Source organism: Ciconia boyciana, chromosome 18 (assembly GCF_034638445.1).
Source record: "Ciconia boyciana chromosome 18, ASM3463844v1, whole genome shotgun sequence".
NCBI lineage: Eukaryota > Metazoa > Chordata > Aves > Ciconiiformes > Ciconiidae > Ciconia > Ciconia boyciana.
Genome location: NC_132951.1, coordinates 4365284 through 4379956, shown reverse-complemented (window position 1 = coordinate 4379956; position 14673 = coordinate 4365284). Strand labels below are relative to the sequence as shown.

The following is a 14673-nucleotide window of genomic DNA, read 5'->3' as shown; positions in this document are numbered from 1 at the left end:
CCCTGTCGCTCCCCGCTGCACGTGAGCAGCTGCAGCCGTGGGCTGAGCCTGTTTGTTATGCACGTTACGGTCATCAAGAGTGAGGGGTCGATATGATGTTTAATATGCTTCATGCATACTAGAGTCGCTTTGGTCCATCAAGTCACTAATACACATTCTTACAAGGCTGAGTAACATTTATTAAATCTGGAGGCATGATGGGGAGGGTGGGGGCCAGGGCCCCGGCTGCTCTGAGAAGCCGGCGGGGTGGTACCCGCAGTGCTGGGGAGGTGAGAGTTTGCAGACCAACTGCACAGGCACAGAGAGTTAATTGTGGTGCCTCATTTATGGGAAATGAAATAAATCGCGCTTTGAACGCCGGCCGCCGTGTGACACACCCCGGGAACAGGGCTGAGGGTCTCACCGGCTGCTCCCAGGCCGAGATTGCTCAGCATCACTTGAAGAGCCACCCCTCCCCGAAGCTGCCACCGCAGCGCTCCGCACCCCCTTTTTTTTTTTTCTCCCCCCCTTTTGCCCCCCCCCCTCCCCTTTCCCCACCACTTTAAAAAAAAAAAAACACAACAAACCACCGTTGTTCTTCCCCCGACCCCGGCGGGGCCGGGCGCGGGGCGGCGCTGCGCGGCGCGGCGGGGCGGGCGCTGCGGGGCGGTCGCGGCGCTCGCTCCCCCCTGCGCGGGCCCCGGCGCGGAGCCGATCGCGCCCAGCGGAGCCGAGCGGCGGAGTTACATTGTTGGGAGTTTGCAACAACTCCGCGGCCTCGTCTGCGCGGGGCCGCCGGTGCGGGGCTGCAGCCTTCCCCGCCTCCTCCTCCTCCTCCTCCTCCGCCGCCCCTTGGGCTTTTTTTTTTTTTTTTTTTCCCCCCCTTCCCCCCTCCCTCTCCTCCTTTCGCTTTGATTTCGCTCTCCTCCCCTCTGCGCGCCCTGCGTGTGTGTGTTTTTCGCCGCCGATCTTCACCAAGCCCCTTGGCATGAGTTAAGCACCAGCTATGGACACCAAACACTTCCTGCCACTGGGTGAGTTTTGTTCCGAAAAAGATTCTCCATTCCTACCGCGGGGCGGGGGGGGGGGGGGGGGAGGGTGGTTAAATAAAATAAAATAAAATAAGCGCTCGACCTGCCCCCTCCTCCGCTTCCCCTCCCAGCTGCCCGCACCGGGAGGCAGCGGGCGGGGGATGCGCTGCGCCCCTCGCCCGGGGAGGGCAGGCAGCCCCGCGGGGAGAGTTGGTGTCAGCTCCGGGGAAAGTGCCGGGCGGGCCTGCCCCGTGGCCCCCGCTCCGTCCGCCTTATTTGAGTTATTATTTTTAGGTTGGGGTTTTTTTGCTGTTGTTTTTTTGGTGTTTTTTTTTTTTTTTTGCGAGGCGCGGGCGGGGGGCGGCAGGCCCCGGGCGGGGAGCCCAGCCGGGCCGGGCCGGGCCGGGCGAGCGGCCGGCGGCGGCGGGAGGGCAGCGGCGGCGCAAGCGGTATTTTCAAACGGGGCAGCGGGCAGCCGGCGTCGGCCGGGAGAGCCCCCTCCCCGCCCGGGGCTAGTTCTGCAGGAGGGCTTGGCAGCTCGCAGCCTTTGCTTCCCCCTCTTGTTTTTCTCTCTCGGTTTCTTTTTTTTTTTTTCTTTTTAAAAAATTTTTTCTTTCCTCCCTTGTCTCCCTCTCTGCCTCTCCCCGCCGGCATCTGGGGCACACAGCCGGGCAGGGGGAGGCAGAGACCCCCGTGCTGCGCCCGCACCGGCCCCTCCGCTGGCATCGGCCCTGGCTGGCGGCTCCCAGAAGCCGGCACGCTTGGGACTCTCCTGCTTTTTCTTTTTCTTTTTCTTTTTTAAAAAAAAACAACCCTCCCCCTCTTCTTTTTAGTTACATTTAAAAACCTATTTCCAGCTGGAGTTTGCCATCGTTTCGGTGACTGAGTCAAGTCCTGGCTTGTAAGGGCGAATGCCTCCTTGCGTCTTGGTTTCAGGAGAAGTGATATTGCAGAGCTCAGTGTTCAGGGTGGGGGGAAGAAAAGTTTTAGTGAAGTAGCCTGACGCCAAGTCCAGGCGAGGGGGAAGAGGGGACGAATCCTGCCTTCTCTGCCACCGCTCAGCGCGTGGGCTCCCAGCCTCCGGCCGAGCAAGCCCACGGCCACTGAGAACATCCAGTCGGGCTTCCCTGGGCTTTAAATCTGTGCTCAACCTCTGCTCGCCTGTGGTGGTGTGTTTCATTTCTTTCTCTTTTTTTTTTTTTTTTTTTTGTTTAAGAATTGCCATTTTAGTTGTTCCTTTCTAAGACCGGAATAAATATAAACACCATCACACGGTCCCCAGCTAGCCCTGCCCCTCGGGAGGGCTTCCAGGACTGCTGTGGTCTGGGGGCTTTGGCAGGGAGAGCCTGGCCCCGCGGGCTGGCAGGTCTTCAGCTGGCATCTACTTTCCCCCCAGAATCATGTTTTTACAGTGGCCCTCGTTGATTCAGCTCTGTGTGGGAAATGCTGCTGGGTTGACTTGCCCAGAGTTGCTGTTTGGGCTAAAAGCATCTCACCTGCAGTGTCCCCCCGCAGCGGGTCCTGCTTTCAAAGTCAAAGCCGCTCCTTTTGGGTGGATGAAATGCAGGTGTCGGGGATCATCGCAAACACACCCACCGAAGCAGAAAGTGCCTATCTCTTGCCACACAAAAGTGGTTTAATCTTAGAGGTGGCTGGTTTAAGTATTTACATTTCCTTTGATGCTCGTGTGGAAGACAGCCCAAACCTCTGTTGATACGGGCAGGATCGGGCCCCTGTGTATATACTTGCATTTTCTTTCAGACCTGCGCTCTCCTGTTACGCTGTAGATGCTAAATAATACGTTGTGATATTAGTCATGTTGACTTTGACGGGGGAGGAGAGGGGGAGCATGTGTCACCTTGCTGCTGGCTCGGGTAAGGATTTTCACACTGGTGCAAATGAAAAACAACTGATTTATCTGCTCATTTATAAATGTATGTGTGCGTATAGCGGGGAGAGGGGGGGTCTTTGCAACATGCTGTTTAGCACACCGGGAGCATCCAGAGGAAAAAGAAGTCAGCCGCCCCAGGACAGCGGTGCTGGGTGGGGATTGTAACTTCGCATCGCTGACTTAGGAGAAAATTCAGCTGCCTGCGGGAGCTGCTTAGGGTGCGTGGTCTGGGTTTGTGTCTGCTGCAGAAGCAACTCCTAAACTTTATCCACTGGCCTTTGGTCACTGATTACTGGAAAAAGCAGCTTTGGTTGTAAGGGCAGTGGGTTCTGCAGGTTTTGGAGAGGGAGATCTTGGTCCCGCTCTGAGCACGGGAGGCAGGTTGAACCTGAAAGCGTGTGAGCGGTTTGTGAGAGCGAGGGGAGCCTTGAGGAGCGCGAGCAGAGACCTTCCCAGTGAAACCAGAGCGGAGCTGGTGGTCCACGGGTCCTTGGTGCTTTTTGGAGGTGGGATGGTCCAAAACCCGCCGGGTCCTGACTTTGCAGAGCGCCAGGGTGTTTCGCCAACCCCATCCCATGTCATGGTTGGGAGCTGGCATTTGCAGGCTGAGGGGGAAAAAATAGCCAAGCTTGTGGAGTTTGTTTTCCTGCACACCAGTATGGGCCTGAGCTGGAGAACAGGAGCAACTGGGGGCCAAAATCAGGCTGTGTTACTGTGTGGCCCCATCAAAATCTCATCTCAGTTTGGCCTAAAAAGGATTACCCGGTGGAGGTTCCTGGCCAAGTCCTGCCCGTGGTTAGACTCAGATAACCCCGCTGATGTCATGGGTGGAAGCGTGGCCAGCGCTGGGCACTTTTAATAGTAGTATCTCATTTTCCTGCTCCTCTCGGGAGCTGCTGGCAGATGCCAGGCAGAGGCTGCCCACGAGGACGGCACGTCCCCGGGCATCTCCCGGGCTGGATGCCGCTGCGCTGCGGCTCTGTCTGCTATCCCGCTCCCAGGACAACCTGCAGCCCGATCGCGGGGTCTGCGGGCAGCGGGGCTGCCTGCGCCTGCCCCGTGTCTGCCTGCCTGCAGCCTTCCCGCATGGCACAGGTACCACCGCAGCCCTGGGTGAGGCTCATAAACACTTCAGGGTCCAGCAGATGCTGCCTGAGAAGCTGTCTGGGGCTACAGATCTCCCTTTGCTAGGTTTTGAATGATCAGGGATGTCTCGCTTTTGTTCCTCTGGGGGGGCTGTGCTGTGCCGAGTCTTCGGGAAGAGGAAAATCAAGAAAAAGCTGTCATGCAAGTGCTTGCGAGGCTGGGGGGAGCCACATCTCCAGCCTGGTGGGGTGCTCGTGCTGAGGTCAGGCTTTGCACAGGGCCAGGTTGGGGACTGATGTTCAAACCAAGGAGCTTGGTTCTTCGGGTAGCTGCTTGTTCCCAAGGCTCTGACCACTGCAATCCTTTTATTGCTTCATTTTCTTCTTTGCCCATTCCTCTAAGAAAGTGGTAGCTCCTGGGGAGCAAAAGGGGGACGGTGAGCTTGGGGAGCCCTCCCTCGAGGCTCAGCCTCATGGGGAGGAAGAAGCAGTTAATGGGTGTCCGAGGCCGGTGCTTCCCTCCCGGAGGTCAGTTCACCGGGTTGCAACCTCTGCGAGTCCATCTTCCCACCCGCGCAGCCGTGCCAGGGGCGGCTGCAGCTGCTCAGGATGTGGGGTGAGAACTGGCCGTGCACGGCCCTGCCGAGGCCGGAGCGGGACCGCCTCCGAGGAAAACAGCAAAACAACCCCCCGTGTCCGGCTGGGGGGGAGCAACTGGAGCGTGGGGGCTGCTTCGGGTGGAAGAGAGCGTGGGAGTGTGAGCATCCATGAGACACCTTCATCCCACGTCCCCTGGCTTTGCCATCGGGCATGTGGCTGGGATGAGCCTGGATGCTGTGCAAAACCCAAGGCAGATTGGTGGGAGCCCATGTCTGGGTTGAGACCTCAGCACGATCCTCAGTTCTGCTTCTTTTAGCTTCGAAACTTTACAGCTGGTGGGAAAATCCATAGGGAGGAAAAATTATGAAAGATGCGGAAAGTGTCACAGCTTGTCTGAGCATCCCTGTGAGGAAGGAGGAATCCTCTGCCCCACATCTGGAAGATGCTGGCCGGCTCCGTGGGGCTGCTGGCGCAGCACCGGAGAGGGACCCAGGGCCTAGGAGCTAGAGATAAAGTCAGAGACCATGTCCCGGTCTCTCTTGCTGAAGCATAGTGTAGGGCTTGACCTCTCCCAATTGACATATGCAAAACAAGCCGGGAAGGAATTTTTGCCTATTTCAGAATCTGGGCTGTGACAGTTGAATAAATCCTCTGAGGATCCCTGAGTTTACTCCATGTCGTCCTGCTGTGTTGGAGTGAGCGTTTGTGTTTCTCATATTTAGGGCATTTTATTTATTTAAAAGAGAGCGGGGGAGAAAGCCACAGAATTTTAGTTATTCATTGCAAATATTATTATTGGCATTTTGCTCCTGTTGAAAAAAAAAAATCAAGGGGGGAATCAAAACATTTCACTGGAAAATACACCCTGGCTTTGTCCCACCCACATCTTGAAGGCGAAAATAAATATTTATTAAGAAACAGGTTAAAAACCTTTTTGTTGGAGTATTGTTTTCTGGGAGCAGGGGTGGATTCCCACATGCCAGAGCCCTTTTTTTTTTTTTTTTTTGCAGGATGGTTAAGAAAACAAACAAACAGCGGAGCTGTGGGTGCCGCGGGGCAGGGGCTCGGGCTTTGGGATGCTCTTTGGTCCTGCCTCTCGCACAGGGTGCTCCTTCCTACGAGCATCCCAGTGCCTTTCGGGGGGGACCGTCTGTGAGCAGGGTATTCCCCCGAGGCTCTCAGCTGCCTGAAATCACTGAATCATTCTTGCTATAAATATCCCACGACCCCGCTGCGGGAGGCGGTGAGACAGCAAGAGGCGGTGGCTCTTGGCAAGGGGCTTAACCGAGGGTGGTGGTGATGCAGCGGGGATGCCGAGGGGGTCCCTGCCCGCCGGCCGGGCTCCTCTCCGCTGAGCTGGGCTGCCGGTGGTGACCAAAGCCGGGGACGCCTCAAATCACCGCCGGCAAAGTGCTGGGTGTTGCAGGGACCTTCCCTGGGAGCTCGGTAACCTAATTGGGCTCTGATTAATCCTGTTCTCTAGCTCCGATCCCCAGCGTGGATCTCCCCATCATCACCTCCCTTCGCGGGTGAAGGAACTGGGTCTCTCCTCCCTCCGGCCCGCGGTGCGAAGGGATGCTCGGCCGGGCGAGCACGCTGCTGGAGCAGGATCCAACCCGGCAGTTCCATAATTGCTTCCTAAAAGGCCCAGGTGGGCTCTCAAAGTCAGTATAGCTACAAAGCAATAGGGGAGGCAGCCTGGGTGGTTTTATTTTAATTGATTTTGTCAGGAGTTGCTGTATTTTATTACATTTAAAGACTAGACTCTGGAATAACTTTGAACGTTTGACACGCACACAAAAAGCAGCTTTCTGACATTTTCCTCTTTGCTTGTCTTTTATTTTATTTCTCCCCTCTCCTCCTCCTCAGAGGAAAGCGTGTGCCTGGAGGGAGGACAGAGGAGGAGGGAGGAGTGGCTGTGTCTCTCCAAAGGCTGGTCGAACATCAAGGCAGCGCAAAGCAGACGAAATAATATTGCAAATAAGGATTTAAAAAACCCTACAGAAGGATCCCCACACATGCCAGCCAGCTCAAACTGCTAGAAGATTTTCAGACAGAAGCAATTTAGCCTGGGAAAATGTTCTATTGTTGAGATGGAAACTGGCTGTGAGAACTTGCCTTTTCTGACAACGTTTTGCTTAGGAAAAGCAAAGAAAAGTCAGGGAAAAAAAACTGAGTTTTTATTTAGAGAAGATGGAGCATTTCAAAATGGAGGGTGTTTTCAGAGATAAACAGGGAACAATTCCCTTGCAAGAAAGGGAAGAAAGGGTTCAAATTAAGTCCGAATGCAGCTCCCCTCCTTTGAAATTTTGTTTAACGTGGAGTTAAAAAATAATCCTGTTCAAACAGACCACTCGTAAGCATAAAATGGTTGTTGGTTTGGGGTTGTTTGTTTTTTTTTTTCTTTTATTGTGATCTACAATAAAAGTTTCAAGGTTGCACCTTGGGGCTGTAATTCTGATCGCAGCCCTGTTTGTGCCAGCTCCTGCCTCTGCGCATCAGGAGGGGACGGATCTTGCCTTGAAAAGTCGTAGTCTGCCCAGATGAGACAGATACAGGGTGGGAAACTGAGGCACGCGGGTGCGTCTGAGCGCCGGCGAAGCTGGGAACGGGGCCCGGAGCGAGGGTGTGGGGTGGTTGTGAAACCTCGGCTGGGACGGCAGCTTCCAGCCCCGCAGAGCAGATCCGTCTGGGATCTGAGCTCCGCAGGGCTCCCCTGGGCTTTTGAGGGTCCCAGCTCCTGGTAGCCAAAAAAAAAATCCCCCTAAGCTGCTTTTTGGCCTGGGAGCAAAGAAAAGCTCGCAGATGGGGTTTGTGTGTAAGCCAGGTGCTCCCAAACCAGAGGGCGAGGAAGAAACACCCTAAATATTTGTTTTATTAAGCATCAGGAGCAGGGCTCGCGTCCCCTTTCGGCTCTAGTGGAAGATGGTTCCTCTTGCCGTGGGCATTGCTCCTTTCAAACCCTGGGGGATTTTTTTTGGGGGGGGTTAATCTCTTGATTTCGGTGGGCTCTGAGCGGAGGTTGGTGGTGTATTTGGGTTTGGGTCTTGTCTGAGCCATAGTCCTTTCCCCGGATTGCATCGGATGCGAGATCAGTGCGGAGCGAAGAGATAAAAGGTGCAATACTGGTATTTGTGACCAATAAAATGGTAATGGGATTCCCATCTGGTTGTTACTTTTCATGGTCTCCTCTTTTGTGGAGTTTTGGCTTTCTTCAGCTTTTACAGACTTTAAAAGAAGAAATAAAGGGAGGGGGGAGCTGAGGGCAGCCCTGGAGCCCCCCAAGGTTTACAGCCCCCTCAGCTCACGGAGCAAATCCTTTGTGCTGGGGCTGCCAGGAGCGGATTAGGGAGGGATGCCCCGTCTCGTCAGCTGGCTGTGCGGCACTGGGCGCGAAGGCAGAAACATTTGATTATTGTTTTTCCATTTTTGGCTGACAAGTGCGTGCTGGAAAGTTGTGGGTTTGGGTGTTTTTTTTTTTCTTTTTTTTTTTTTCTGTGAACTCTGTGGGCTGCTGCGAGACAATTTTGTTGTGGGCAGCGCGTCTCCTACGTGCCCATTACGGAGCCGAAATGAGGCAATGGCAGCGGTGAAGCAAGAGCGGAAGGAGAAACCCGGGAGAGGGGGTGCGCTTCCAGCCGAGATCTGCCCGGAGGTGCAGGGGTGACGAAGCGGGGAGTTGGGGTTAGGCTGTGCCAGGTTGGCACGGGATGTGACGGAGGAGCCTTGCTCCGAGCAGGTGAGATGGTGAGCGATGGCAGAGGCACGAAGGGGCGTAGAGAGGAGCGGGGTCAGAGAGAGGCAGGAGCAGACCCAGGGGCATCGCGTGGAGCTGGGGAAGCTGTTTTGGCTGCCCCCGGCGGGGCGAGGGATGGGTGAGAGCGGCTTGCCAGCGCTGCGGCTTCCCTGCCCTGCGCCGTGGGGAGCAGCAGCCTCTCCCCGAGGACCGGTGTGCAGGTGGGGACTCTTGCAAAAGGAGGAAAAAAATACAGAGATCCCCTTTCCCCACCCGTCATCTTGCCAGACCATGCTGGTCTCCCCTTCTGCCCCCACCTCCTGTTTTTGCTGCCCCATTTTTGCAAGGCGAGTGACTTTATCAGGCCCGGGAAGCTGTGGGCTCTGCCCCGTGCAGAGGAGCTGCAGCCTCTAACACCACCGAGCAGGGCCCGGCAGCGGCAGATAACGGCGTATCGGCAGCGGGTTGTGCCAGAGATGCTCGCCCATGCCATGGTGAGGAGATGTGCGGCCCCGTGTTTCTTTGCATCAGTGTTGGGGCTGCCTCTGGAGACCCCCTCGCACCCTGCAGCTGCCCCGACCCGCACCCGTGGGGCTGCTGCAGCCTGGGGGGAGGCTTAGCGGGGGGCCAGGGACGTGGGGTAAAAGCAGACGTCCCTACGAGGGCACCCGAACCCTGTGAGGGACCAGGCAACTTTAGCAAGTTGAAATCCTCTATCTCCGAGCTCTGCACCTGCATGGCCAGCCCTCCCTTTTGACCTGCACTTGTTCAAGTGTGACTTTCAATTGATCATAAAAATCCAGCGTGATTCACAGCGCTTCTGCCCTCCAGCCTGCCGGGCTCCGTCTCTCCGCATTCACTTAGCGTGAGAGAGCAAATTGCCCTCCAGTTCATCCTCCTCATTCTTAATGGGGAGCCGTTGCTTTCTGGGTCTGCTCCCCCCCCATGCACTCCTTGAATTATAGTACATTAGAGATGGTGGCTTAGCATTTTAATTTAATTTTCTCTCTCTCTCTTTTTTTTTTTTTTTATTTATTAAGAAAATCCATTTCAATGCAAGCTCCCAAACGTCAGGGTGGGGAGGGAGGGAGGTGCAGCTCCCTGCTCCATCCCAGTGCAGACCCCGTGTGCGTGCGTGTGCGTGTGGCTCACAGACAGTGAAATTGCACCCTAGAGTTATAAAGCAATTGTCTAGCTCAGCAGCAGAATGAGCATGAAATGGTGCAGAAAGCAACTAAATAAAATTGGGTAAGGCAGATGCATGAAAATAATGACATCTCTATACCGTAGTCAGGCGTGCTCGCTCTTTCTCGCACACGCAGATAAACTTTTACAACAGACTTTGCATTTATTTTCCCAGGAAACTCTTCTGAAATGAAGATGTGCGTTAGTGTGATGTGAGCCCGTGTCCCCTCTCCCACATTTCTGGGGCCGTCGTGCTGTGCATCGCTGCCCCTCTCCTCCCCGTCTGCTCTCCCCGTCCCCCTTTTCCCTTTTTTGTTTTCAGAGCAGGATTTTTATGCTCAGTCAAACACTGAAATGATAACCTTTGCAACTTCATTTCCCTTTGGCTGCAGCAGCCGTGCCGGGCTGGGGGAGCACTGCGAGCGGGTGGCTCTCCGGGGTGACCTGCCACGTCCCATTGAAATTGGATGAAGAGATGCTCTCCTGGCACACTCTCGCTTTGGGGTTTTCTCTTTTTTTCCTCCCTGGATCGTGGCAGCTGTAAGGACAGGACCGTGTGGGCTATCTTAGGACATGAGAGCAGGGATGGAAAACCCGGGTTGGTGCGCTGGCTGTGTCCCTGCATCCCTCCTCCCAGGCGATGGCTGGTGGCACCAGGGCTACCCGCTCCCACCCTCCGTATTTATCCGGCTGCACAGGTTAAAAATGCCCCAAATTGGGGCCCTGGAGAATTGACCTTAACTGCAATTCCTCCCCAGAAACCCTCCCTGGTGCTTCCCCTGTCCCTGCTCTGACGCTGCCCCGGAGCCTTTGGCCTCAGCAGAGGCACATTCCCCCGTCCGCTCCTGGGAAGCCGATACGTGTCCCGACACAGTCTGACATTTCGCTCCTCTTGTGCCGGGATCCCCGCGAGGCTGGGAACAAGCTGCTAATCTTGCCACCCAGGAGGACCTTTAGGTGACATTAAGGCTGTGTCCCTGCTGTCCTTGTGCCCTCTTGCCTCCGAAGGCATCACCGGGCAGGCACCACTCCACGTGCTGGCAGTGCTGGGGATGCCCTTTCCCAACGGGGTCCTGCCTGTTGCATCCCGCCCGGGCTGGCTCATCCCGGGGACGGGGAGCGGATGGCAGCCGTCGGGCTCCCCCAGCCTCCCCAGTCCGCTGCTCCCCTGTTTGGAGGGCTCAGGACAGAGCTGGTCACGGATCCTTTCCCCCTCTGCAAGGAAAATTAAGTCTGTCTTTGCGCTGCTGGGCTTGCTGTGCCGGAGCCTGGGGCTTACTGCTCAGTGCCTTTGCAGCAAAACCTCCATCTCTGATTTTCCTTTGCTGGGACGTGTCCCTGGGGTCCCAGATTAGCCGCTCCAGTGCTTTGCCCGCTGTCTCCCCATCACACGCAGACCAGCACGGATCCCACGGGTGGCTGGCAGCCGTGTGTTGGCTGCGCAGTCCTGAAGCACAGTGCGGCACCAAGCCCAGCAGCGTGGGACGTGTGCGTGTTCCCCTCCTCGCTGCCTGCAAAAACCTGGCTCCTCTGGAGAGAGGCAGAGGAGGAGGCTTCCCTGCAGAGATTGCTCTGGCTCTGGGCAGACGGATGCCGAGGCCCTGCCAGCGTTTTTGCTCGTGTGGAGCCACAGCACCGGAGTGGAGAGCAGGGAAGTGCACGCATGCAAAAATCAGTGTGAAGGCATAAATCAGGCCAAGAGTGAAAGGTTAAAGAAATCCAGAGGAAGCGGAGTGATGTGTGTGATAGAAAGGGGTTTCCTGTACCTACACAGGCCACCCAGGCTCCCTTCCTGTCAGGGTAAACCTGCTAAAGCTGAAACTTTCTGCACCCCTAAGCAAATTGTGGTCTGCTGGATGGGCACGCTGTGAGCAAGCCATGTCAGTTCATACTTTGCACTTACAGTCCGCTCTCTCTGAGCCTCTGCGGTGGTATTTATAGGATGTCCAGGCAGCTCTGGGGGAGCACCGCAACCATTCGACCCCACGGTGGGGAGCAGGAGCAGAGCTCGGGGAGGGCAGGATGCGATGACCCATACTGGAAGCTGTGCTGCAGCCCTAAATCCTCGTTCTCTCCGCTGCTGTCCCCGCTGGGCTGGTTTTGTGCAGGTGAACTGTGCTGGCCAGCTGCCCTGTGCTCCTCATCAGGGACCGGACATCAGAGGTGGCTCTGGGAAGAGTTAAGACTCCTGGGACAATTACCTGCAGGCCCCCATTTAAGCACTTAGGAAGGCTTAGCCGTGATCCCTGCCGGAGATAGGCTGGCCCCAGGCCAGCTGATACCTATTGTTTGCAAATGTCGAAGACTTTATCTAAACAGTGGTTCAGAGCCAGGGCTTGCTGGGAGCAGGAATCCCAGATGGGCTGGGGGGGCTCTGATGCTGTGCGGGGACTTGCTGCCGAGATGTATGGCAAGGCAGCACCCCGAATTACACCCTGCCAGGAGGCTTCTCTGCTGCTTATAGGGCTGGGAGACACAGATTTAGTTTGTTTGGGTTTTTGCCTGTGTTTTGAGTTGTATTTTGGTAGCGGTGCTGCCGTGCCCTGCAGCTCTGGGGCTTTGCCTCAGAGCTCTGGTGCAGCTCTGCCTTGGGGTTTCACCCTCCGCCTTATGGCAAGTCGTTCCCTCTTCATGCCTCACCTGTGGGGCAGGTTTAGGCTGTGGAAATCAGAGGCCATCGGTCACCGCGGGCTTTGTTGAGCTTGGGTGCTTGGTTTTCTCATCTTTGTTGTTTTTCCGCCTGCGCTGCTATCGCCGAGGGGTGTTGAGTGCCTGGGTGCCTGCGGGGAGCGGCACCATGGCTGGGTGTTATGCCGTGGGAGCCGAGGACAGGTGGGCATAGAAAACCATGTCTGGCTTCTCCAGCGAGGTTTCACGGCCTCTAGGTGTGTGCAGGAAATGTTGCAGGGCAGGGATTTCTTGCAGCAAGCCCTGGGTAGCAGATAACAGTGCGGTTCCCATCTAAAGCCCCCACCTACGCAAATGGGGAGGCTGCACCTTCCCAAAACCCTATGGCAGCGCAGGAGATGCAGGACTGATCCGGGCATTCTCCTAGGTCTCTTTTTTGGAGTGGTAGCATTTGCCCCTGGACGCTGCCCTGGCCACCATGAGATGCAGCCCACCCTGGGGCTGCTGCCTGGTGTAGCTCAGCTGCACCCCGGGAGCAGCAGCCGGCATTGGGGGAGCCCAAAAGCTCTTCTCAGGGATGCACAAGCAGGCGAGCCTCAGGATATGGCCTGGGCAGCAGTGGCATGGAGGGTGAAGCTCATCCTGGCTCATCCCCAAGAGCAGAGGGATGCTCCCAGTCCTGCCTGAAACGTGGGGACCCCAAACTAGCCCTTCAGAGGGAGGAGAGCGCGTGTCGGGGCAGAAGAGTGCCTGTGCTGGGTCAGGGTGCGGGTTGGGGTCCTCGTCGCCCACGCCGGGTGGGGAGGGGGTGAGCGTGGGGCCGGTGGAGCGTGCTGGGTGCCGGGAGGTGCCCACGGGGCGGGAGAAGCCGGTCCTGCCAGTTCTCCCCCGCGCAGGGCTGGGTGCCGGGAAATCCCCCGAGCTGCAGTCGAGGCCGAGGTGAGGGCTGATCCCAGGTCCCTGATTGCCACCGGTTCCCCGGGTGGCCTTGTGCAAGTCGATGGTTGGAGGAGATGATCCTGGAGGTCTTTTCCAACCTTAATGATTCTATGATTCCAAGTCACCCAGTGTGGGTGTCCCTTGGCTCCCAGCTGGGTGACGGGGTAACGCTCTTCCTTGGCTCCTCCTGATGGCTCAATTGCAAATCTTTGGGAGCAGCGACTCTGTGCTGGGGAAAGCACCCAGAGAGCCTGGCCCTGGCTGGGAGTAAAAGCTTGCTTTGCATGGGAAGGGAAGGTGAAGCCAGGGTGCTCCCTAATTGAATGCACCTTTACAAATTAATAAGGTAGAAGTGACTCTGGGGGGGGAGGGGGGGAATGCATTGGCCTGCTCCTGTAATTGTCAGTGTGGAAATCGTGGGCACATGAGGACTTGCAAACGAATTATTAAATCCGCAGCCTTGTTTCAAAAGCAAGGAAATGAGCCTCCCAGTGCTGCCCGGCCCCGCGCCGGGGCTGGGTGTCACGGGCGACCCTTCGGCAGAGGAGCCTTTGCCGGGGTGGTTCGGCTGGTGCGGACCCCACGAGCACCGGTGGGAGCAGCAGCTCGGCATTGATTTCATCGAACGGGTTCAAGATCACGTCAGCTTAACTAAGGACTGAGATTGACCCGCGGTGATTTGCTGACTTTATTATTAAGATGATGATGTGGCTGGGCTGGGGGAGAGGGAGCTCGTTGTTCGTGTCTCTGTGCGGTGGGATGGCTTGGGGCAGGACTGGCACCTTTTCCAAATTTTCACTGTATCTTTTGCTGCGAAGAGGTAAAATCCTGAATGTACCTTGAAGGAGCATTTAGGAGAAGGGCTTTCCATCCCAGCTCTTGGCCCTGTCAGTAGCTGCAGAAGAGGAATGTTATAAGGAGCTATTCATCATTGCAATTATTTTATTAAGAGTACACAGTGTGCTTGGGAGCTGGAAGAGATGGAGCTTTGGGATGTTTTCAGCATTATAAATACTGGTTGGTTACATCACCCAGCTTTTAAAAAATGGTATGTGTAGTCCTGGTGAAAGAGGATTTGCAGACGACCTTGGAGAGGAGAGCTGGGTGTCTGTTCCCAGCAGGGACAGCAGTACGGCTTCTGCCCTTGCTTCTCCCTCGGGACCAACGGGGAGAGAAATCTCTGGGCTCTGCCCCTGTGCAAAATCCCTGGGGGGAATTTGTGCCCGGTGCGGGCTGGAGATGGGTGAAACGGGCTCCTCGAGGGCAACAGATCATTACCGCAGGCGGTGGGTTAGCTCCCCGGGCAGAAGCACGGAGCCCTGTAGCCCACCACTGTTCCCCACTTTGCAAATGCTCCATATAACCTCATGCTACCAAAACCTAAAATGCTGCTCTGAGGCCTTTTCTGCAGTTTTCTGTCCTGCGTGGGGCCCTGCGTGTTTTGCAGGGGCTGCCAGCCCTGGTGGCACCACCCCGTCCTGCCGCGGCAGCGGCGGAGCAGCTGGTGGTGGGTCCCATGGCAAGCTGGCACCTCCGTGTGCGTTATCGCAGCCGTGCTCCGGGGCTAAAGTCCACGATGGGAAAATGCCTGGTGGACTT

The 14673-nt window shown here is 56.2% G+C and overlaps 1 protein-coding gene across 4 annotated transcripts in view; it reads left to right on the top strand.

The window, feature by feature from the left end:
- The first annotated feature begins 673 nt into the window (after positions 1–673).
- The window catches only part of RXRA (retinoid X receptor alpha), a 121548-nt gene continuing 107548 nt past the window's right edge, over positions 674–14673 (top strand). For all 4 annotated transcript variants that reach the window (XM_072882998.1, XM_072883000.1, XM_072882997.1 and 1 more), the window contains exon 1: positions 674–1013. In XM_072882998.1, the coding sequence (XP_072739099.1) occupies positions 986–1013 (28 nt within the window). In that variant the 5' untranslated portion in view covers positions 674–985. The remainder of the gene's footprint in view (positions 1014–14673) is intronic.